At 40.4% G+C, this 26,273-nt stretch overlaps 1 protein-coding gene across 1 annotated transcript; it reads right to left on the bottom strand.

The window, feature by feature from the left end:
* Nucleotides 1-540: 540 nt before the first annotated feature.
* Nucleotides 541-25,630, bottom strand: USP38 (ubiquitin specific peptidase 38). Its single transcript, XM_075708736.1, is given in 11 exon segments — nt 541-2,063; nt 9,644-10,994; nt 12,090-12,196; nt 13,023-13,116; nt 13,673-13,866; nt 15,002-15,160; nt 17,995-18,096; nt 18,328-18,457; nt 23,784-23,919; nt 24,930-25,314; nt 25,316-25,630. Coding segments are annotated over 11 exon segments (3,120 nt in total). The 5' UTR covers nt 25,616-25,630; the 3' UTR covers nt 541-1,901.
* Nucleotides 25,631-26,273: the final 643 nt, after the last annotated feature.

Here is a 26,273-nt window from a genome sequence, read left to right as displayed (position 1 = left end):
TAAAAAACCCTCTTAGACTGAAAGTTACAGAATTTCAAGGCAAAGTGAGCTTTCAAGAAAACCTTGTCCAAGCACAACGAAATCAGAACGTTCCTCACCCTAGTTCTCATGACATTCCACATTTCCACAGCTGAACCCCTGGTTCAGAGACCTACAACTGAGATTGCAATGAAAGCGTAGGTCAAAGCCAAGGTACTACAAACGGTCAAAACAAAGCTTGGAAACTATTAAAAAAAGGAAAGTGAGCTGCTCCAGCTTTCTTGAGCAGTAACATACAAACCTATAGCAGAGCAAACGGCATAGTTTTAGTGATAATATAAAAATAGCTTGCAAGCTAGTTTACCTTTCAGACTAAACTCCGTATATTTGATATCATATGAACAAGGTTTAATTTTCTCAACTTATTTTATGCTTTTTAAAGGCATTTTCTAAGAAATTTCTTTATTTTGTACAATTAAGCTATCACCTGCCAGGTCTGCATGCTTTTTAAGGATGCACTTTGTCACCTAGTAGAATATAAAAACACAGTAAAACAGCGCAGAATTTTGTAAAAATACTTTAAATAACTTTACACTTCACTGTAAGATTATTCAAGTTAAGAATTAATCACCAGATTCAACAGTGTAACTCCCTTTACTTCTGTTATCCTCATTGCACATCAAAACCAAAGTTGCTATTTCTGGCAAGGCTAAAAAGAGCGGATCCTCAACCTCTGCTGGCCTCACAAGCAAGCAAACACTGCTCCACAGACAGCATCATATTGGTCTTCTGCAGACAGTTAAAACCTGAACTCACCAGAAATTTCTCACTACAAGCAAAATCAGAAGGCAAAACTTCAAAGGACTCTTAGAAGCATAGATCCTCAGCAAGGATCAATACATGTAGCCTCTTCTGTGATTTCACAAACATAGCTCAGTATTTATGACCAGCTTTTTCTCAGCAATGCAGGCCACAAAAGTTATAGATAACCAGGTATGTATTTTTTTTAAATAAAAAATAATGGGCAACACACCTACTGCCTTTCAAACTACCAGATTTCTACTTCTGGAAACCTCATAGCTTTCTATAAATGTATTGTTTTCTAATACTGACAAAAAAATTGACTACTAACACATTTTTCCCCTTTTCTGCAGCCTCAGAAAGTTTAAGTTACAGTACTTCAAGGCACATACAGAATGTCTTCCTTTCCAGTACACAGCAGATATATTCCCTGAAATAATTTTAAAATCCTCAAAACAATTAGAAATGCTACAAAGTTAACAAATTCTATTTAAAAACATTGTCCCTACAGAACATGCACTTTTTTGGAAAACACCTTAGCAAATATTTATAAATTTTTTTTCTCTTCTTCACATTTACACTGGAAATATATTGAATAATTTTTAATCTGGAAAGTACTGTATCATGTCACATTTAAGTTATTGCCTTCATTATGAATTGCATCATCTGTAGAAATCCATAAAGGTACCGGATTTTAAAATAAGGTGGGGGTGAGAGACTATGCATGCAGTTTAGCCCATCTGAAAGGATTTCCACATAAAGCAATACCATCGGAGTAAAAAATGAACTATCTTCATTCAGTGGATGAGGACAATAGAAACTGATGTAAGCGTGTTCAGTTTAATGCAGTGTCATTAGCAACTACTTAAAAATCTCCATTTTCTGCCTTTTGGGCAAGCATATCTTACTATAAAAGCAACTGGATTTTTAAGAGGTAGTTTTTTTCCATTATGCACTTATTTATTTCAAATAAAACATAACCAAAAAAACCCCAACATTTGCTTTTGAACAAGGATCAAGTCTCAAAACTTGGTACAACATCTGACAAAGTTCAATATTTTAGTTGTCCTCAGCAGTACCAGGCTGCTTTGGAACCAGTGTATTCCAGGTTGTCTTCATAGTCAAAAGACTAATCTACCAACAGTACTGAACCCACCCCCTCCTCCTCCACCTGTCGGTCCACAACTTCCCGGGGGGTCGTTGTCATCAAATCCATTGGGTCGGAAAGAGCACGAGGCTGAGGCAGCTTGAAGTGCTTGTGTTCGAGCACTAAGCTCTTGCTCCTGAAATGAAAGAACAAAGACAAGTTACAAAAAACAGCCTGAAGTCCTTGAACCAGCTTGAAACAGCTTTTAAAGCAACATCACTGACTTCCGGACTCTTCAGTCTGAACGGCTTTGTTGAACTTCAAGTTGAACATCCGCAGCCAATCCAAGATGTACAATTTCATTGAACGTCATTAAGTATATGTGAATCATAATTAAATGCATTTAAGTTTATGCTAAAGTTGTATTTTATATCAACATGGGATGTTACAAAAGAATTAGACTGCTGATCAAAAGCTAACAAAACATTAGTTTTTGACATATGTTTCACATGAATTTTCATCCTAGCAATTTTAAGATGCCCTTGTTGTTGGTTGCCAAGTAGGAAGGTAAAACCATTAAAATCAATGTTAATTATTTAAAAGACACTTTTTTATTCCACTCAATCAACTGCATAGACTAACAACGTACTCAGATAAAAAGGCAAAGAGATGGAAAAGCTATTTAGTTTCCATTCAGTGCAGCTTTTTAACTTCCAAGTGTTATTGCTATGCTAACTCTGTTTTAACATTAATAAGCCTCAGGAACTCAAGCACTCCATAAAATCGGAGTCAGCTGCTGGAAACAGTACCTGCACAAGTAGCAGGAACAAGAAAGCCTCCTGCCAGCTGCTTTTTCAGCTGAAGGCCCCTGTGACTTCTCAGACATCTAAGAAGGGGATGAGCACAGGCTCTTCCCTCATTAGAGATATCATACACTATTTTTTCCTCTGGCCAGCTGGTTTCATAAACCTTACAGCAATTTCTTGTCTTCAGTATCATTTTCTCAAATTGGCCAAGAGCTTAAAAAATTGAGGGAAGGACTAGGCAGGTGTTGGGCTCTGGAAGACTGACAAGACAGCAGACCTGTACAAGCTTTATTTCCCTAGGAAACAAAATGCAAGTATTCAGGTGCTAAGGCTCATACCGATCACCTCCTTCACATGACACTCCATCACTACATACCTCCCTAAAGGCAACGGGAGGAAATTTTAACAGGGTTTTAGTAATTACATGGGTCACCTTGAATTGTTCCTTTTCTTCTCCACCTCCTGGTGAAAGCAAGGAACGGAGCCAAGAACCTGGAAGACCATTTGTATTATACTACTATGAAAGCACTAAACTTAGTCTCGTCCATGTACTTTCACACAGGTGCTAAAAATAGCACTTGTGGATTTAAATTACTCTGCCCTCTTAGAAAAACACAGCCTGAAACTATTTTACACTACTAGGGACCAAAACGCATACTCATTTCCAATATTATATAAAATATATTTGGAGGACATCGTCTACATAGATATGCTGGCCATATTCCTGAAAGACAGTATTATGCTATCTCCAGCAGTATGTGGATTCTTATCTACCTGCTAACTACAAGACACATCAAAAACGAAGTAAATTTACTAGGAATAACAAGGGAATATGAAGAGCTCACTTCTCATACCAGAAATCAACTGAAAACTGTGATTAAAATAGCATGCCTTGTATAAATAGCCTGTTTAGTTGAAAAACTACACTGCAAAACTGTTTAGCTTAGACCAGAATTTCCTCTCAAAACCAAACAGTGGGAGACTCGCTGCACTGTACCTGTAGCATACAGGGCTGGTTTTTCTTTTTTGGTAAAATATTTCAGAAAAATGTTTCTTTTAATGCAGCACAGTACCAAACCAAAAATGGAGTTTTCTTTACCCCCTCCTCCACTTTCATCCCTCCAGAGAACTGTTTTCTGGCAGCTTTATACCTCTTAAACCCCAGTAGTTGAGTTTTACCTAAGAAACTGTACTACAATAGAATAAAAGCATCAACAACAGGTTTGTGGATTATGCTCTATTGCATAAAAATCTTAAAATTGTAGACAAAAAGAACACTAGAGACTTACAGTTAAGAATTTTTTTTGCCAGATTTAGCTAGAAACACAATTTATTTTCATTTGCCTTACTGCAGTTACTGGATAGCATAAGGTTTTAGCTGCATAGCTATGCAGCTAAATTACTTTACGTATGTCTATTACATACCTTTCAAAATACCGTTAGCAACAGTATGATTGTCCTACTGTCACTAGGCTTCCTTATAGAGAGGGGACAAGCCCCGAGGAGAAACACTACTACAAACAGCAGCAACACAGTACCTTGCACATGACTTATGTGCAAGGGATGACTCTTGCAGCTCTGGAGACGTGCATCATGTTCGGTACAGAGTGTAAATGAGCTGCAAGCACAGCTTTTGTCAACCAGTTAGAATACTGTTCAGAAGCAGCCATAATGCACTGAGAATAGGATAAACCTCAGCCACAATCTGAGCTTGATTGCTACCATGTACAAAACATTTTCTATAATGGATGGAAGGTATCTCTCTATATATGGACACACACAAGAGAAATATGGAGCTGCTATTAAATTATCAATTATTAAAGTTTCTTGACAGGGTATTAGTAAAAACTACACACTATTTATGCCTTCAATGCCAGAAGTGAAATTATTTAGCAGTCTAAGATCTTTCGCGCTTTATTCCTGTTCAGTAGTTTGTGCTAAATGAGTACATTTCTTTCTCCTCTCAAGGCATATATTGACTTGATTAATATTAGCCTACATTAAATTGTTCTAGTATAGCCTGCAGCACTGGCATTTTTGCAAGAAATATCCTTGTTCCTAAAAAAAAAAAAAAAAAAAAAAAAAAAAAAAAAAAAGTTGAATGTTTTCAGGCTGATTACATTTATCCCAGCAAATGCTAAATCAGGTAAGTAAAACTTGATAGTCAATACAGTTCTCAGGACTGAGAATAATGCAGAGCATCCGCCCCTGCTTTCCACTTGTTCCCAGAATGGGATTTTTAATTTGTTTTAACTGGAGTGGGAGCTACCCATATTGCAGGTTTTTTTATTTAAAGTGAAAACATTTTAGTTTACCACGTGGTAAACTGGTATGCAATAGTAAAACAAAAGCAGTAAGCTGGAGATTTTTTGGAACATTTCTTCTGAAGAGTAAGGGCTTTCTCAGGACAGAAAAGTATATTCTCAGCAGGAAAATACTAGTTTAGAACTCTGAACAACAATGAAATGCAACTTCTCAAAAATATGATAACTTAATTCAGTGAATCACAATATTAGTATTAATTTGAGAAAAACAGTAACTGAGCATTTCTGATCAGCCTCATTTAAATTGAGAAAAGAACAGGATCTTAACAACTCTTGAGATTAGTAGAGCACTACCAAGAAAGCCAATACTGAAGAATCCAAAACTGAAAGGTGAGTAAAAGATCACAAACTTAAAAAAAACCCAAAACAACTAAACCCCAAACAAAAATTATATACTTGGAAAATACTTTTTCATTTTGAGATTATATTTTTTCTTTTTTTTTTTTTTTAACTGCAAAGGAAAAGTTTTCAAGAAACTACTAACTTGGCTTTTACTTGGAAGCTCTAACAGAAAATGACCGCGTGCTTTATATAACTTCAGCTACATGTTCTTTAGAGAAAGCTTTAATCTGGAACATTACCAAAAAGCAATTTTGGTGTATATGCACCAAGTGACTTCAACTTTTATAAAATCACATTGATTTTTCACTGGTGCTAGGCGTACAGCAGTATTCAAAAAGCTTACAGTAGCTAACTTCTTAGCATATTCCAGAAATTGTATCAAAACGGTCTTAAAAATGTTAATTCAGAGAAACATTTAAAAACAACTTAATTATCTAACAAATTATTTTCTCAATATCCTGATAATGTTGCTTGTTCCATATGGCTAAAACATCTCTTCAGATTTGAAAAAAGCCTCTGTTACACATATTCAGGCAATCACCTAACTGTTGATAACACAAATATGTGACTGCAAGCATTCGATTCAACAGGAAAATACACAAATAAGAATAGTTACTAGGATTTATATTCTATGTGCATGACACTGTTCCTCCTTTAAATGTTTGGCTTTATATATAAAAAAGTTACAATATCACTGTAGTTACACTGCTTTTCTTCAGCCTGTGTTGTTAGAACAGATTTTTTTTTTCCAATTACCTAGATGCTGCTGTAATTATATACCTAAAATAAAAAATAATCTGTCTTAGAGTTTGAAATTTCACAATTAAAGCATTCATGCATCAAGGGAAGTCACAGCAATTCTGACTGAAAAATATGACGTTATCTTGGAGGCAAGTCCACGCTTGGGGCAGCAGGCAAACCCCCTTCCTTGCCCACCTTGCCTTCCCAGGTGCCTCTGTACAACAGGTATGGGGCTCTGGATGTGAAAGACCAGTCAAAGGATGATGGGCATGATGATCCATCTACACCAGAAGTGTTGCTGAGATCAGAAAGGCCTACCCCTGTATCAAAAACACCTCTGTGAGGAAGAAAAGACAGGTTATAGTTGTAGGCAACTTCCTTCTGAGGAGAACAGAGGGTCCAATACAGCTGGCAGACCCTCCTCTTAGGGAAGTCTGCTGCCTCCCTGGGGCCCAGGTTAAGGACATCACTAGGAAACTGCCTAGGCTGGTATGGCCCTTGGAGTATTACCCATTACTGGTCTTCCATGTGGGCGGCGATGAAGCCACAATGCATAGTCCAAGGGCAATCAAGAGACTTCAGGGCCTTGGGACAGTTGGTAAGGAAATCTGGAGTACAGCTCATTTTTAGCTCTCTCCTTCCAGCTGTGGGCAATGACATTGGAAGAAACAGACAGGCCCAGTCTATTAACACATGGCTCCGTGGCTGGTGTCACCGCCACCGTTTTGGGTTTTTCAATAATGGGATGGCCTACACGGCATCAGGCCTGCTAGCGTCAGATGGGATTCACCTTTCTCAAAGGGGAAGAGGGTCTTTGCTCACGAGCTAGTGGGGCAGGCACACTGACAGAGCTTTCAACTAAACCTGAAGGGGAAGGGGGATAATATCAGGCTTGCCCATGACAAGCTGTGGGATGACACGCCAAGGTTAGAGGGACAGGGAGCTAGCAAGGGCCCTCAGCCTGCTGCTCTGAGACATGCCTGCTATGCTGCAGCACACTTGAAGTCTTATGGAGATGAGCCAGGGGCTGCTGAGGTAATGGGAGACAACAGGGAAACAATAGGAAAACACCAGCGAAACACGTCAAAGAAATTAAGGGGTGTTCCTCTAAGAAGGTGGCATGGCTGACAGCCCAACTGAAGTGCCTCTACACCAACGCACGCAGCATGGGCAACAAACAGGAGGAGCTGGAAGCCACCATGCTGCTAGAAAGCTACGACCTAGTTGCTGTTACTGAAACTTGGTGGGACAAATCCCAGGACTGGAGTGTGGCTACCAATGCCTACAGGCTGTTCAGAAGGGACAAGCAAGGAAGGAGGGGTTGCCCTCTACATCAAGAAATGGGTAGTATGAAGAGCTGTCTCTGAAGAATAGCCACGAGCAGGTTGAAAGCTTATGGGTAAGAATTAGAGACCGAGGCAACAAAGGGAATCTTGTGGTTGCTGTCTACTACAGAGCTATGGATGTCACCTACCTGGACTTCTGTAAGGCCTCTGACATGGTCCCCCACAACATCCTTCTCTCTAAATGGGAGAGATATGGATTTGATGGATGGACTGCTCAGTGAATGAGGTATTGTTTGGATGGTTGCATCCAGACAGTAGAGGTCAACAGCTCGATGTCCAGATGGAGATCAGTGACAAGTGATGTCCCTCAGGGGTCCATATTGGAACCAGTACTGTAATATCTTCATCAGTGACACAGACAGGGGGATTGAGTGCACCCTCAGCAAGTTTGCAGACAACACCAAGCTGAGTGGTGCAGTTGACACACCTGAGTGATGGGATGCCATCCAGAGTGACCTGGACAACCTTGAGAAGTGGGCCCATGTGAACCGCATGAGGTTCCACAAGGCCAAGTGCAAGGTCCTGCACCTGGGTCAGGGCAACCCCCAGTATCAGTACAGGCTGGGGGATGAAGGGACTAAGAACAGCCCTGTGGAGAAGGACTTGGAGGTACTGGTGGATGAAAAGCTGGACATGAGCCGGCAATGTATGCTCGCAGCCCAGAAAGCCAACCATATCATGTGCTGTGTCAAAAACAGCGTGGCCAGCAGGTCGAGGGAGGTGATTCTGCCCTTCTACTCTGCTCTGGTGAGACCCCACCTGGAGCACTGCATCCAGCTCTAGAGTTCTTAGCACAGGAAAGATGTCACCCTGTTGGAGTGGGTCCAGAGGAGGGCCACAAAAAATGATCAGAGGGATGAAACACCTCTCCTATGAAGAAAGGCTGAGAGAGTTGGGGTTGTTCATCCTGGGGAAGAAAAGGCCCTGGGGAGACCTTATTGCAGCCTTTCAATACTTAAAGGGGGCTTATAAGAAAGATGGGGACTAACTTTTTAGTAGGGCCTGTTGCAATAGGGCAAGGGGTAATGGTTTTAAACTAAAAGAGGGTAGGCTTAGACTAGATATAAGGAAGAAATTTTTTACAATGAGGGTGGTGAAACACTGGAACAGGTTGCCCAGAGAGATGGTAGATGCCCCATCCCTGGAAACATTCAAGGTCAGGCTGGACGGGGCTCTGAGGAACCTGAGCTACCTGAAGATGTCCCTGCTCACTGCAGGGTGGTTGGACTAGATGACCTTTAAAGGTCCCTTCCAACCCAAACTATTCTACAAAGAAGCCATGTTTTGTGCTACTCTGTACAGTCAAGAGGAGAGGTGATATATAAACAAAGATGGTTAGGACACAAACACTTTAACCACACAGTCTGAAAATAGCAGCAGAGTTGCAATTTAAACTCTCAGTTCTCTTGTTTATGTTTGTAAAATACCTGCAGTTATTACAACAGCTTTTCCACAGTGAGATTTAGCTGTTCTTTTCCAATTTGAATTTACCTAGCTTTTCTAGTTTGAGTAGGCCTAGAAGACTTACATGAACAGCTTAACCCATCAAAGAGCACACAGTAAAACACACATTTACTGTTACACCATCCAAACACAGCAGCAGTGCTCAAAGCAAACCATACTGAAATGTGGAGAACAGGTTTTTTTGTAACAGCAATTGAAGAGGCAACTACAGCCAGGTGAAGTTCTTGGAGCACAGGGAATGTGTGGTTGGCAGTACTGGTCCTACAGAGGGAGGCAGAATAGGCAGCAAAGGGAAAGTGGAATCTAGTCACTAGCATCTGGTCTTCATTTTAGTGGTTCTAGCATTTGGGTAAGCACAGTTGTATAAATAAAACTTCACTCCAAATGAAAGCGGGCTAGTAAGAACACTGCTAAGAAGTATACTTTATCTACTCTTATAATTTATTAATGGCAATGAAATTCAGAACTGTTTGAAAGGCCTCTCCTGCATAGAATTACAAGTGGTTAAATGACCTATGCTAGCATCTCCACTAAAAATTTCAACTGAAATGAGTTTAAAGCCATTTTCCTTGACACTTCCCATCTAATGGTGACAACCCTACTATGAAACCTGTCTAGCAACATCAAGATGGAAGCGAGATTGGCGATTTATAAGGTTAATATACCAGAATATTTAAAAGCTAGCTTCTTTCTTTTACACTGTCTCTCATGCATTTTAAGGAGACCACTCTTCATACAGAATTTCCATCTTACCTGCAAGTATAGTTTGTTATCTTTCGTAATTGCATCCATGAGGTCTTTTTGTAGGGGAGGGTCTCCATTTACCCAGAGTCCATTTGCCGAATTGGTGTTGAAGCCACAGGTGCTATTTTGTTTTTTGTAAAACAGAACATAAGCAGTGTCCTTTGGAAATCTACTGGTAATTTTCTGGACTGACTGAAATGAGGTAAATGTCACTCTGCTGTCATTGAACAGAAACCACTCTCTTGGCATCTCAGTGTCCAGCTCATTTTCTACAACAGTACAAGGACTCTCCTCTGTCAACAACTTATCCTGAGGAAAAACTAAAGGAAGAGCTGTAGACTGGTGGCAGAGTCCTGAAGGCCCTGACCCAGTAACATTTCTAGCATATGAATAATAATGTCCACTTTCAGAGGATACACCAGAATGCACCACCACAGAGCTTAACATGTAGGGCACCAATTGTGGGCAGGTCACTTCATCAGCACCCGAGGGCTTCAGTTTTTTAGCAAGATTTTCTCCAATATCAGAAATCTCAACACCAACAGACCAACCTCCGGAAACTACAGCTAGAGGAGATGTTGCTCTTTTGACTGGCAGTTCCAAAACAAGTGGCAGAGACACATTGTCCAAGATTTTGCGCCTTACATGACACTTTGGATCATACGAAAATCTCAGAAGAGTGAGAATGAGGTATTCAGGTTCCTCAATGATTTGCATAGTTTTCTCAGCATTCTGTAGAGAGGCACACTTTTCACAATAATACTTATTGTCTCCACTGAGGATCTCAGGTGCCAAAAAATAATTCAGTAAGTCTGTAACTGACAGGGTGTTTTTACCTACTAGCCTCTGAGACATATCCCTATTATCCTGAACTTTGTTGAGTTCAGAATTTGTGGTATTCTCAGAGTTTGGCTCAGTAGAAAAATCTTTTGTGGTTCCTTCATTCATTATTGTGTCACATCCGCCATTTACTTCCAAATTATTGAGAGGTGTTTCTTCAGCAGGACTAGTTGCTAAAGTATTAGTTTGCACCACGTAGTCATCTTTTACTTCAGAACGTTCCATACATTTTGGGCCAACATTCTCCAAGGAAGCTGGAGGACAGAAAGCCAGAGAGAGATCTGTGAAAGCTTCTTCCTTTTGAGACATACTTTTGCAGTTCAAACAGCATATAGTAGTCTTCAACTTTCCTCCAAACATCTTCTCTATCAGAGTTCTTTCTTCACTTCCCCTGCAAGGTGCTTCAGCAAATACTTGTGCTTTATGGACAGCTTCTTGTGTCTGGGACTCTTCATTCATTATACTTTCAGAAGTCTTTGCTGAAGACAATGCTTTTAAGGTCCTCTCTTCTTCATGAAGCCTGAAGACAAAGAAAAATAAATCCAAGTAGCTGTGCTATTTTCCAAACAAATATTGCTGCACTGTTTCAGACTTTTTTCAAGTTATGCTAAAAAATATAGATGGTTACGTGGCTAGAAGTATCTTACATTAAAAAAAGCTATTTGTTATTTTTTATATAAGCAAGCTGAACCATACAGGTCAGTACTATCCAAAACAGAGTATGAGAGAAGCACAAATGCATTTAATGTGGGTTTCATTATATGTAACAGAACACAATGGATATACTGAGAGAACTGGCAAGTATTAAAAAACCTAACAAACAACGTTTTTATTATTTACCATTACATTATCTTAATAAATCAGTTCTCCAGTTGACTGGTTCTGGATGCCAGATTTTCTAAGAGAACAAGTAGCTATTTATCTAGTGCCAGACTATTTCCAAAGAAAAGGTCAGGATTTTGTAGCCAAGAAAGTTAAGAAACTACAGCAAGAATAACTGAACCAAAAAAAGAAACGCAAGGGAGGGAGGAGCGAACACTATTTCACTACTGAGATAAACTTCTCTAGAAGTGGAATGTGTCATAAAGCAATATTGCTTAAGCCACATCTCAGCAAGCCAAAATTAAAGAGGGCTACCAATAAACGTAGGTACTTTTATCTGTGCCACAGTTAAATGCATGTACATCTCTTCATGACTTATAACCAGTTTAATAAACAAGCAAATTACCTGACCTGTATGAAACATAGCTGTCTCCACCAACATGAAATTCCAGATGCACGACTAAACCGCTTTCAGCAACTACATTAATTTTACAGGGGGACCATGACTCTAACAAAACACCCAAATTTAGATTGGTAAAAATGGAACATTACTACCACTATAACCTGCTTTAAATGACGTGGATACAAGATGGCACCCAGACTTCACCACAGATTAAACCCATGAAGAAAAGTGTTTCATAGAGCATACAGAAAGCCAGATACAGCCAGGAATGAGGCCCAGAATTCCTGGTCCCCACTCATGCAGTGGAACTGTTACATGACTGCTCCTAAGAGTTCAACATTATGTGGTAAGACTATAGATTCATTCCCATTAATGGCACAATAACTGTACCTGTCTAGCAGGAATCTGAGATATTCTGAGCAATCCTGCTGGGATCGAGGGGTGAACCATGGTGGTCTGGAAGCCTCAAAGAAAATTCTAGGAGCATATGCCTCCCTCTGTTCATGTAAGAGAGGGACAGACAAGGTTACATAAGAACTACTTAAAAAACAATTATTTTGATATTGATCACTGAACCTTTGACTACATTATTCTAGAGGAACTGTGTGAAACACATGGTACACATAAACATTGAAACCACTTAATCATAGGAAGAGAGAGCCACTAATTTTGTAGTAATCACCTCTAGTACAAAAGATAATAGTGGATCCTGCAGGCAAATATTAAATGTGTAATGAGTATAAACCAGATGTTATGTGTAATAGCAGTTGCTGTTCTTGCTGGCAAGCTTAAAAAATGTTTTCTTTCTTCAGAACACCAGTATTTCATAAGTACCAATTTATTTTTAAGGTGATCCAGCGTCATCCCCTTTACAAGTCTATTGTTATTAATCAAAGAGAATAAAAGTGTCTTACGTCTTTCTAGCACTAGCAAAATATTTTCGACTAATAAAGTTCACTTTAGAATTTGAATGACAATAAAATGTAGTGTAAAAATCACTGCAGAAAGTCAAGTTTGTCCTAGAAAGATACATAAAGTCAGCTTGTATATCAAGTCAGGTCTTACTGGATTTTTTCATTCTGGCTTCTGAAAGAAAACCTGTTACTGCCCATTTATAAAAACAACACAATGCCAAGATGTTCCACTTAAGAAATATAGATTTCTCTAAGTCCATCCACACCATCTGAACATTTGGAGGCAAACTCATTTCCCTTCAAATCTATCATATTCTTAATATACTCAAGAGGATGGCATCATGTTTGATCCCAAATTTTGGTATATAGATCTAGGCTTAAAGAACAGCAGATGAAATAAATGACATACCTGGGTATGGGCCAAAAATGCAAAAAGATGCTGTAATTTTCTCATTAGTGAATTACACCCATTTAGATTCAGAGATAAAACATGTCTTCTGAAACTGAAAAAAGAGAGATAAACATTAGTTTCCTTGCTAGATTTCTAACAACAATGCAGTTATCATTCCAACTCTGATAATTACTTCAATTTGAAAGAAAACAAAACATGTAACACTTCCATTCAATACCTGGATTCTGCTCTAGTGCAGATGCAAAACTACTGTACAGTAGGAACTAACACTGCAAAAAAAAAATATTTCTTTAAACATTTAAATGTGTAAGAATGCGCTATAGACAGACAAATTCTTTTCCAATAGCTTCCAGATTATAACAAAAGCATCACCATAAACTTTTACAGTACTGAAGGAAGCAAGGAGAGTGAGGGAAAAAGGGACTTGTCTTTTGATACTGGACAGAAGGATCAGGTTTTTTAATGGCTAAAATTGCAGTTTCACAGAGCTGGACATTAATAAAGCAATCAGTAACTGAGTGCAGAGAAACCCACTCAGCTCTAGCAAGCTGAGACACCCCAGGACATGTTCATATTCTGTGAAAAGCAATAATGCAACAACTGCAATAGTTAATTTGCAATTAAGAGAGCTGTTGAAAAGAACTTACTCTGTAGCCATAAAAAGTGCCTGAATAACACTGTTCATGTAGCAAGTATTTCCTAGATTAATTAGACCCGTCTTCCCAGTTTCAGATTTTCCAGAAAGTCTAGATAAACAAGATGGCAATGAACTGGATTGAGAAGTCCAGGCACTCTGACTGAGAATCAGCTTAATCTTCTCTTCAGTGGGTTTGGGCATATCCTACAAGAGAAACATTTAACACACTTAATAGGTCTTTGTATTCGTTTTTATAATAGGTCCTGCCATTCAGCAGTCTTATATCTTCACTTCCTCCTGTACTCTCCTTCAAGGTGTTGCTATCCCTGACAGCCTAGAAGATACAACCCCCCCAAGCCCTCTTCTTCAAAGCTTTCTTTACTCAACACTCAAATTGCAGGAATCAGGGGCTGGTGGCCAACTTTGACCTGCATATTGACAGAATCCTTTCTGCCACAAAAAACTACCTCTCAAATTTCAAGCTTTAATAGACCCCTAAAGCATCCTCTATTCTGCCAGAAATACATTCCTGCTCTGTCAAATCAAAATGTAAGAATGAAAGAATAAAGTCCAGAATACTTGGAATTAAATCGACAGGGGTTTTAAGTGTCAAAATATTTAACTACAATACGGCTGCTATAAAATCAGGCAGTAATACCCAAGTGGGTTTTTTGTGAGGTTTTTTTGGTTTTATATATTTTTTTTTAATTTTACTTGTTTTGGGGTGGGTTTTTTCTTTTTGGGGGCGGGGGGGATTTTTTTGGGTGGGTTTTTTTTGTTAAATTTATTTTAAGTGCATTATGTACTTAAATATTTATCTAAAAAAGCCAAATTTTGCTTTGAAACAGCATAGGCTAGCATCCTTTACCCACAGAAGCATGCAATACTGACTGCAGTCTTAAGAGGCAGCGCTTAGTAACAGTGGTTTGGAGCTAGCCAAAGATTAATACCATACCAAGTACTCCTCACAACCTACCTCTCTTCAATACTATCAGTGCTCTGAACTTATATTCGAAGGGTTACAGTTTCTAGCTTGGGTTGAAGTGAAATGCCTAGAATAAACCTTACAAAAGTATATTAATAGTTAAATGAGGCTTAAGAAATTAGATTGTACTTTTAATAAAGGATCTCATTTCAGGCTTTTCTTAAAGCCTGCTATAATCATACCATAGACCCTCAGGACAATTTTTCTAGCATATTCCAAACACAGCTAGAATTGACATTAGATTATGTGGTTAGCTCCCTCCTCCTAGCAGAAGTTCTGAATAATTTAGATCTATGGGACTATAGCCTTCATATTTAGGAAAAAAACCCAAACCATTCCACCCTCTTAATATACCTTAACAGCTTCCAGAATGGGTTCATAGAGCTCTGGAAATCCTGAATAATGATACATCATACAGTGTATCAACTCAGTCAACTGCATCAAAAAGGCAGTACTGGAAGGTAAGCCATCTCTTTTGAAGGAGTGAACCAAACCGACCACATGTGGGACAATCTGAATGGGAAAACAAACAAACAAAAAAAGGGTGTTAATTGCATTTTCCCAGTTTTTTTCATCTACAAACAACTTTACCATTTTACACATGCCAAATGACAGGGGACATTTTGTTTTTAAATAAGAAGTGGTTGAGAAACAATGACTTAAGAAATCTGCATTATTCTTTACTCATGACAATTTTCAAACAGCACAATTAATTATTCAATGCTCTCTTTAGCTCACATGTCAAGTTTTGGAACTTTAAGAACATAGAAAATGCATGTTAAGATTTTAAACAGTCAAGCGTCCAAAGTACTCAACTTATTAAGGCTATTAACAGCAAACATTTTGCTTTTGTGCCACCACTAACAATGCAGCATCCTGTTCTAATTTCACAGATATAGTTTTTAAAACAAACCTCTCAGTTTCCCTTAAACAGAATCTAATGCTTGGGATCTGAAGCCAATGAATACATTCATGCTATTTCAGTTTACAAGATGGAAACTGGCTCACAGCTCCATCTAGTGAGGGAGCTAGGCTCAGTAAACCAAGACAGTAATTTACTATGAGCAAAAGAAAGCTTACCACAGATATGGTAATCTATTTGAGAATTAGTTCAGATTCATTACTATTTTAAATTGTGTATAAATCAGAAACGTTTACTCCACCTCCTTCAGCGCAGCTCTGTCTCTATTTTTTAAATGCATGAGACTTTTTTTATATTAGTCTTAAAACATCAACTAGAAAGTTATTTCAATGCAGTCCCAAAGAGTAGGGACTTCTCACAGTGAACCAAAGTATTTTAGACACCTCTGTCACCTTCCAAGAGATCAAAATGGATTAACTGTGAAAGAAGTGGATGGAATAATTTCTCATCACAAGTTAGCTTACAAATTGTTTGGTAGTAAAGACATGAAATACAGAACAGAAATTATAAGAATACCCTTATTTTAGGAAAGTAAACAAGAACTACTATACTTCAAAACACCGAAGTAAAAGGGGCCAGGTGCAAAATACTCATTTGCCACTTTTTCAAATATCAGTTGCTCTCTAAGTATAAGGAATATTTTTACGTCTTGGAGAAACCTACTCTTTTGGCAAGCAAGATATTCACTGTTTAAAAATGAAAACACCAAGATTAAGTGTTCAGTGTACTACAAAGTCAACAGTTGAAAGTTGCAATGAAAAATTTCCCTCTTTCATTTTGGCACATAGCAATGAGAAAGTAACTATTGAGCTCCAAGAATGAGATCTGTATAAAATAGATCTGAGATATGATAATTTTGCACAGACAAAGCACACAGGAAGAATAAAAGAAGTACAGCTTCTCAGCTCTCACAAATTAAGAGCCAAATTCTTACAGCATACTGCATAATACTGAAAGTTACACTGAATACATACAGAAGTATCACTTCTGGCTTAAGGTCGAATTAAAATGTTATACGTGAGTAGATTTTAGAATTCCATAGTACACATCATTATAAGTTCTACGTAAAGTGCAAGACAGAGTGTTTTTCTTCTATAAAAATCCCAAGTCATATATGCTAATGATGCTCAAACATAGGGAAGGGGAATGTTAACTCAGATGCACTGCACAATAAATTCATTTATATTAATCAAATACGCCTTTAACCGTTTTACATTCAGACCATTTATGATAAAAAAGTCAACAAGTAGTTTAAGTGCAGGAAAATGTTACAGGATATTAAATGACAGCAGTAGCTCAAAAAATGATAGCGAAGAAGGTTGTTTAAAATGGAGGGAAAATGGTCATGATGAAGTCCTGAACACAGATGTTTATGCAGTACTGCATGCAGCCTATGGTAGAAGTTTTCCTTGTAAAGCAAACATCTATTTCTAGAATAAGTCTTCTCATATTTTACATTTTTCTCATGAATGTTTTGTCTCTCTCAGGAACCAAGAAGAAAAGCAAGACAGTAAATACATGAAATATTTACATTTTGAGCATATTCAAGGCTACTCGGTTCTTTCATTTGTGACTCAAGTTTCTATCCAAGGACAAGATTAGGGCAGCAGAGGGAGGAGAGCAAAACTTCAGACTTCTATCATTAAAAAACAGTGTAACAGGCATAAGGCAATTACTCTGACACTAATCAAATGGTCTGATATCCCTTCAGGCCTAAGAGCCTTGGGGACAGCTTAGAGAAACAGTGTGCCAGGCTGTTACTATGGCTAAGTCTGAAAGGCCCATATTTCACTTAAAGTTTAAGCTAAACACTGAGTATGAGAACAAGGAAGGCGCTATACATCTTGCTGCACTAATACGAACAGCCATCATCATGCCCTAGTATCTACCGCTTTAACTGGTGAACTGTATTTTGAAGAGTGGCCATTAAAAATAGTAGCCTTCAGTCTTCCCATAAGTACACTGAAACACAGATAGTGTAGCTTTCTTAAAGTGAAGTACTTCTTGGTCTTGTGCACCTATCCAGGATAACCTATTATCTGCTATATATAACCTAGTTATCTGTTTTCCCCAAATAGTTGTGCTTGAAAGTCTACTTGCAGCCCAACTTTATCAGCAGACTTCACACCACATAAAATGGATTTCCAGAAGTATTACCGTCAAAGATAGAATGCAGTGCTCAGATACTACTGCCAGAAATATGTACCTACCAGGAAGAACAATGCTTGCTTCCAGTTACAGATTAAGTGGTTGACCCTGGAAGTTATAAAGCCTAGTGGTCTGTGAACCACAGAAATCTGATTCTGGAACCTTGAAACAAAGAGGAAATCCAAGCGCATCACTTCTGTTAGTCTTTACACCCACTTTAGAAATCACGTATGAATGACATTTCAAAGCAGTGAAAACCATTTATTTAGTAACTTACCAAATGAAAAGCTTCTGGAGAATGCTGAAAACTAAGTAACATGTGGGAAAGGACAGCAAGGGCACCAGGCCTCACTAGAGGAAACCAAAGTCGATTAAAGACCTAAAAAAACCCACATTTATTTCAGTAAAAATGCAAACAGATCTCCAAATCCACAACCATTGGAAACAGACAGAATCATTACATGTAACTGAACACTATAGATACATTTACATCATCTGTGCAGAATAAGAAGATAATATCTGTTGCAATACAAAAGATGCTATGCAATTGCATAGCTGTTACAAATTCCTTTCCCTCTCCTTCAATTTTGAATGTTCTTTTCCAACATACCAATTCAATCTTAAGCAGAGTGACATCAATGAGGATGGTAAATTTCTGGACTGCAGCCAGTCCTTTCAACAGTGCAATCACCCATGTTTCCACATGCTGAGCCAGAGGCCAGGACAGCCAGTCAATCATTCTGAAAGATTAATGAAAAATAAAAAAATAAAACAAAAAACCCAATATGCCACTAATTTTAATCTCAACAAAAAGATTCTCTATATTACCCAGATAGTTACACAGGGACTCACAAGAAGCAATGCAAGAATGTTAGGCAAGTAGTGAAATAATTTTATCTTGTCATTTAACTCTGTAATTAACAGTGATCTATTTAATACATTAGAAGTAAATACAACCCGCCCTGAAATACATAAGCATATAATATTAAATATTATGTATATTATTGTTACTTGTTATCTAAGAATACAAACCCTAGGTTTACAGACATTAAGCTAACACTTCTATTTTGTGGCAAAAACTTACTACTGAAGGTGAAAAAGTGCCTGTACCTGGGAACCTCCCCTCCTACACCTTTCACCCCAAACCAGACCAAAACCAACTATTAAGCTGAAATCTGAAAAGAAAGCCTCTTAAACTTAGAACTACATTCCTGGAAGCCAACTCAAATACTCTCAGTTAAAAAGGTAAAATCTAGTAACTTTAAATACATTGCAGCAGGTGTTAGAAGGATCTTAAAATAGCTATCAGCAGCTTGGGGTCTACATGTGCCCCAAAAGGAAGAACTTCACTACAGCCAAGAAAAAGGAAAAGTGAAGGTACTTAAACTGTGCCTAGAAAATACAGTGAAATTCAGCAACAGAAAATAGGTGTATTCTATCCTTCCAAATTAATAGACAACTTACACTGCTACGTAAGGCAGACAAGGCAAATTAGTTGAAACAACTCTAAGACACAGACAATATTGTAAGGCAGTACCAGCTAAACCATGAAATTTAGTCTTTGTTCTTCTGAGATTTCACTTGAGAATATTTTGGATTTTCTTTAAGTGCCTGCAAGATCCCCTTCTTCAAACTGATGAGGCACCACTAAGTGGAAGTAAAAGTTTTTCACCATGAGAGTGGCCAGACATTGAAACAAGTTACACAGTAAGGCCAAGGCGACTCCGTCCTTGCAGAAAGCTCTGAACTTGATAGGACAAGGCCCTGAGCAACAATGTCTGACTTTGAAGCTGGCCCTGCTTCAAGCAGGATTGGACCAGGTGACTTCTAAAGGGCCCCACTCAATCTACATAACACCATGATTCTATTCTATAGTTCAATGAAAGGAGGAAGTTAGAGGTGTTTTTCTTCTTTTCTGAAAAAGCTCCTCATAAAGATTAATTATTTTAGGAGGCTAAATTCTAGCACAGAACTGAACAGTAACCAGTCTAATAAACAGTCACTATCACTACTGATAGGCATAGTCAGTGTTTATCAATCTGAAGCAAAACTATCAGCCCCTGCGCTCTTTCTGGAGATTAAAAGAGCTCCAAACAGACTGAAATCAGGGTTTTGGTCCTCAGATTCCAAACTAAAAAGAAAACCACAGTCTTCAGCAACACCAGACATGCATTCTGGGCACACTGTATTACCATAAACAACCTAAAATTTACATAGAGTTTATAATCTGGATCTGAAAAATGTATAGTATGCACATTCTAAAATTCATGCATCTTAGAATCATGTACTATCTGCATGTAAGACATTCAAAGGTTTCCCTAAAATAAGGAATCATTAGGACTGCCTTTTTAACAATCCAGCACAGATCTTACTAGGTTTCTTCCATGTCACTACAAAAAAAACCTTGGGAAAAAACACGGCAACATCATAATCATTGTCTCTGAATTTACACACAGCTCTCATTTCCTCAAGATATTAAATTCAAACATGTTTATTCTGAGCACCCTCTCCATATACTTTCTAAAATGGGGAATCAAAAAAGTAGGCCAAAACTGCTTCTGCCTACAAAGAATTAACCTTAATGTAAAAACAGATCCGAAACCTCATAGTCCTATTGTCTTCAACCCCTTCCCCCCCTAATTTGTAGGCTTGGTATTCTTCAGCAGTGGCACAAACACCTGCACAGTTAATTCAACCCTAATGACAATATATTTGGTTTTCTTAATTAACTTTTTAGACAAGTAAAGTGTATTCTGTAGACCCCTACATTAGAACCACTGTTCTAAAATACCTGATTACTATCTTTATACTATGTGCACTTTTAACCACACTGACTCACAAACTCCAAATGAAAAACAGGGCTTTTGGGTGGGAGCTGGGGCTCCCCATGTTCCATCCCATTGCTCTGGTTATGTGATGGGCCATCATATGTCATTTCTAGTCAGTATAACTAAGTACTAAACTATTCAACATTGTTACTAATAGGACAACAACTATCATTTCAGTATGATTAGCCTTGTAAAGAGAAGCCTCATTCTCTGTATAATTGATACAGATAGAATTCCCATCCTTAAAATCTGTTTCTGCTCTTAAAAGCAGAGTCAATGCTCTTAAGAACAGAAACAAAAGCCAGAAGATGAAACAGAAGTAAGCTTGCAGACATGTTTGAGACTGTCCTAAAAAACATCAAATCTGAGATCTGGTAGGTGAAGAGTAGATATTTTGATTACTAAATCCTCTCTGCATTGCATTTACTTGGCTCCTGTTCTGCTGCAACCAATGACTGCATTTTTAATACAAAGGCAGATATTAATATGGGACATGATGATCATGAATAAAAACACAGGGGATGTTTTTTCTGTTTGACCAGATTAAGAGAACCTTAAAGGCCTCAAGAGGACCTTCTGCCTCATATCACCCTAAAATGAGTAGGTCTGCTATCCATCTATGTGCCTAACAAGGACAGTATTTCTGAGATCTCTGGAGAGAAAAAAATTAATCTGTGCAACCTCAGACAGTAACTTCTTGCACAAAAATATCTTCTTAGCCACATCAGACAAAGAATCTGGCAGCTCAGGTGCAAATCCCTCAGATTAGAAAAAAAAACCAAAACAACAACAGAAGATCCTCAGACTACCAGGCACCGCCCCCAAAAAATTAACAACTTTTACAATATTTTACATTTTTTGCAACAGGGCAAAGGACCGGGTCATGTCTGGAGTTTTTCTTAGCAAAATTTTCAGTTTCTCTTAACAAAGATACTTGGGTTAAAGCGCAAACAAGCATACTTGTCAGGATACCGAGTATAGGCAGTCAACTTCCTCTGAGACCTCTGAAATAGACCTTAAAGTAGTCATATATCCCAGAAGAGATTCAACAATTTTCTGCTTTTCCTCAGTGATGCTTCAGGTAAGGCTTCATGAGACAGCCAAGCCAATTAAGAACAGCTCAATCATGCCAAAAAGCAAGTACTCTTTCTTATATGATGAACATGTGCCTAATATAACCCCCCACCGAACAGATTCAATGTATTAATCTTCTAATTACTGATTATTTACTAATCTGTGCTCATCTTTAGACAGTCTCTGCAGTGTCATGAGTTATCCTTAGGAAGTGAGCAACAAAGTCTGTAATTTGCAGTCACCAAAGGTCTGCTGACTCTCATCAGGAGACCTTGTTGTGCCTGGAGTTCTGAATCTCCTGGGAATGATGCAAGCCTGATGACAACATTGTCATTTGGTGCTCCAGACATTCCAGCTGCATTATCCTTCAAGCCAGAAGAGAGTAATTACTGCAAAGGGTTGCTAGAGGTAGAAAAAGAAACTGGATACAGTGTTGACATGAGAGTATCCACAAACAAAAATAACAAGGGGTACCTAGAAAGTTAGTTCCATGGAACAGAACTAGAGGCTCTTAAAATCAAGTATTACTTCAAAGAACGAACAAGGCAAGTAAGATCGCACTGCCCTTTCAAAAACAAGAGGGGAAAAAACCAACACACGGCTAGTATTAAGAAAGAGCACTTATTTGACAATAACAGCTCCTATTACATCCAAAGCTCAGCACTGCATTACTTCCCTAAGCAGAGGCATACAGACAAGCCATTTTAAAGCCACAATTATACAATCAAATTGTGTTGAAGCCAGTAATACAACATAAATGTTAAAATTACACTAACATGAAAATTAATCACCAGCACATTATTATAAGCATGGCAAATAAGTAACATGCACAAATCCTTCTGAATGTCCCAGCTCTGAATTTTAGACTGGGCTTGCAGCTTTGTTAAAATCTGTTCAGTCGAGCAGATTCTTTTGAAGTCCCTAAACAATATGTCTTACCCCAAATTACAATATTAATGCTGCTTCTTCTCATTAATTATGTTTTCAAATGAAATATGGCTTCTCAATTTAATGTAAATACGAGGAATGTTTTCAGTGTGAAAAAACCTTAGTATTTCACCAAGATATGCAAGTGCTACACTACATGAATGTGTAAGTATTACACTACACTCAAATGGATGTAGTTAATAATATAGCAGACATTAAATTCTTTTAGTTGAAAGACTTTTTAGAAGTAATTTTTTAAAAACAATACAAATTTCTAACAGCCTCCTGTTTAACTGCTTTACTCATTTTTCTACCCTTCAGTGCTCAACAACAGCTTCTTCCACAGGCTTTAAAAAAACATAATTCAAAGAACTTCAAGGTCTTCATCTTTCTCCCATTGTCATCTTTCTGCATCACTATTATTCACATATCTGAAGACACTAACCAAGACTGCAATCTGAATCACTGTCTGTTAGCAGTACTATTAATCTCAATGTTTACTCATGTTTAGATGACCGACAAGCATAACATGCAATTGTTTTTACATTTTGCCTATTCTTCTATAATTCAAAGAACATCCAAAAAACCTCTGGAGGCTTGAGTGAAGATGGAAAGAGAGGCCGTCCACTGTGAATCCTACTAAAGAGTCATTAAGATAGCCAAGCAGAAAAAAACCTCAAAACTAAGCAGCAAAACTCATTTCTAACCATTGCCTCTCTTCAGAGGAGGAGATGATAGGTAAGACAATTATCTGAGAGTGCCACTCTGCTTCTTGGAACAGCAGAAAGGTTGATCTTCTAAAAACAAGGCCTTGTTTCTCAGCTTGACTGTAAACCCTGTGGTTTCCTATTTATGCCATCTCCTATAAGGTGGGAGATCTGAACATAAGATGTCATCTAAAAGGAACACAGCTGGCTTCCTCTTAGTTTCTATTTAACCCTCTTCTTCATCCACCCTAGCAAAGCATGAGAAAGAAGCTACATTAGCAATGAAGGCAGCAACCTTAAACTGAAACCATGCCAGTAACATCTGCAGCATCACAAATCTATATTACCTTAACATGCTAAACAGCGTAACTTGGAATACCATTCCAAGGTGGGGGGGGGGGGGGGGGGGGGAGGGGGGAGATTGATGGTTTTGTTTGTGTAAGGTTTTTTTAATGGAACCTAAGTGAAAAATAACTCCAAAAAAGGGAGGAATAAGAGACTTTTCCCCGCTTAACAATGAAATACGGTACCTGCACAGAGCTTGAGTCATACTTGCATCTTTCACATTTGGATCTGTAGTAAGGCTCCTGATGAGTACTGTAATCATCTGTAATGGTATGTGCTGCACGAGACTTGCCAGTGCAACAGAAGGTTCAAATGAAGTATCTGTAATAGTTGAACATGACAACGTAAGGAACTAAAAAGAAAACCCCACAGGAAATATATGCTTTATCTTCTATCCTACAACTTCACTATAGTTGTAAAATTTTGAGGCAACGAGTCTATCCTACATCTAACATTCTATCATCACAAAACAAAAGAGTTTCAATGGATTAAGGAAAACGAATAGCACTGAATTACAAACTCCTTTTGTTCATCATTTTGTCAAGAAAGTGACAACCTGCCAACTTCCTCCCCCACCCTCAATGGAACTGAGAAGCGGGGTTTTTTTTCTACAAAGAAGTACCATACAATTGTTTATCATACTTGATATTAAGCCTAGGGATCCAAGGCATCTGATGTTTCCCACATCCTATCTCAACCACTGCCTGCTAACCATACTAGTTATGACAAAGTATAGTGTTATAGCGTTAAGTTTCTCAGGTGCCTCAACAGCAAAGGCACTTTCCAACGTCCGCTAATACAGTACTTAACAGACTTTTGAGGTCACAAAGGACCTATTTACAATTGCACCCACATTACTCAGGCAGTAATCCTATGACACCCAAGTTTTATATATTCCTTACATACACCCCACTTTTGTAGACTAAATGGTTCTAAGACCTAAGGTATCCCTCTGGAGCGAGCAAGGAGGAAGAGCAGCTTTTGATACTGAGAGTTTTAGGTTTTCCTAACGGGACACCCAAAACTTTGTTCTGGTATGTCCTTTAAAGCATTGCAACAGGAGTTTTTCCAAAAACCATGCTGCCCTGCAGCTGAATACATCGCCAGTTCTCCCCCTTTTCTCTGGGGGAGGCTTTGCTCCCTCGATAGCCAAAAAGCTGCATTTCAGTACCTGGGCAAGGAAGCAACGGTTCCAAGACAACCAAGGCCTGCAAGGCGAGCCATGCTAGCAGGAGGCCGTCTCCTTCCCGCCGGCCCCCCTGCCGCTCTCCTCAGGCGCCCGCGCCCCTCCCGCCGGCCCCCGGCCGCGCTCCCCGGCGGGCAGCGCTCACCGGCGGCCGAGATGACGGCGAAGAGCTCCTGCAGGGAGGGCAGCAGCGTGTCGGGCTCGGCCTTCCAGACGCTCCGCAGCAGCCCGCTGACCTGCGTCACCTGCGAGACGTAGAGGCGCAGCTCGGCCTCCCGGCTGCCCTGGCTCTGGAAGTGGGCGATGCTGCGGACCAGCTGCTGGCAGAAGGCGAGCGAGAGCTTCCTGCCGCGGGGCAGGCACTGCGGGAAGTCGCCCAGCAGCTGGCAGAGGCGGGCGCAGAGCGGCGGCGCCGGCCGCTCGCACACCAGCCGCAGCGCCTCCACCTGCAGCAGCTCGAAGAGCTCCAGCACCGAGGGGCAGCTCATGATGAGGCGCAGCCCCGCCTGGATGTAGTCGAGGATGGCGGGGGTCGCGGTTGCTCAGCTCGCCGTAGCCGCGCTGCAGGAGGCCGAGGACGAGCCCGCGGTTGAAGAAGGCCTCGAACTCGTCGCGGTGGTAGCGGCCGTAGGCCTCCAGCACCTGCCGCCCCACCTGCCGCTGGAAGGGGTCGGGGCCCTGCAGCACCAGCCGGGTGCTGAGGGCGAACATGGCGCGGCACTGCGCCTGGCTCAGCGGCGTCTCCGCCGACTCCACCACCCGCCGCACGATCACCCGCTTCAGCGGCAGCGGGTGCGACGAGCTCACCAGCCCCTCCAGGATCTTGTCCATGGCGGGCGCTCCGGGCGCATCGGCCGAGCGGCGGCGGCGGCGGGCCGGCCCAGGCCTCGGCGGAGGCCGCCGCCGCCGCCTCCCCGCGGCCCTCCCCCCGCCCCGCCGCGCTATGCCGCCCCGGCGGCGGCGGCCGCCGCTCCCGCGCCCCTCCCGCCCGCCCGCCCCTCGCCCGGGCGGCGGCGGCGGCCCCGCTCCCCCGGCTAAGGCAGCGCCGCGGCCCCGGCGGCGACCGCCGAAGGCTCCCCCGCCGACCCGGAAGCGGAGCGGCGCAAACAGGAAGCCGGCGCGCCGGGCCGGGCGGCCGGCGCGCATGCGCCAGCCGGCCGCGGCACGCCTTGCCGCCTCGCTGCGGCGCCGGCCAATGGGGGGCGAGGGCGGGGCAGGGGGCGGGATGGCGGCGGTGAGGGGCTGGAAGCGGGCAGCGGCCCGCTTGCCGTGAAGGGCTCCGGGGCGCCGCACAGTTTGAAGCCAGCGTGTGCCCTTCGGCTTTTACTTGCTCCCCCGCTGCGCCTAAGGTCCCGCCGGCCCCGCGGCCGCTCAGTCTGCAGTCACGGCCATACCCCGGTGTGGTGGGGCGATGGCCAGGCCTGTCCCGCCTTCGGGCTAGGTGCACCGCACGTCGTCTCCTCCTGGCACCAGTGTTTATGGCTCTGTT

Source organism: Pelecanus crispus, chromosome 4 (genome assembly GCF_030463565.1).
Source record: "Pelecanus crispus isolate bPelCri1 chromosome 4, bPelCri1.pri, whole genome shotgun sequence".
In the NCBI taxonomy this organism is placed as follows: Eukaryota; Metazoa; Chordata; class Aves; order Pelecaniformes; family Pelecanidae; genus Pelecanus; species Pelecanus crispus.
Note: the sequence above shows the minus strand (reverse complement) of the source record. Positions and strands in the feature narration are given on the sequence as shown.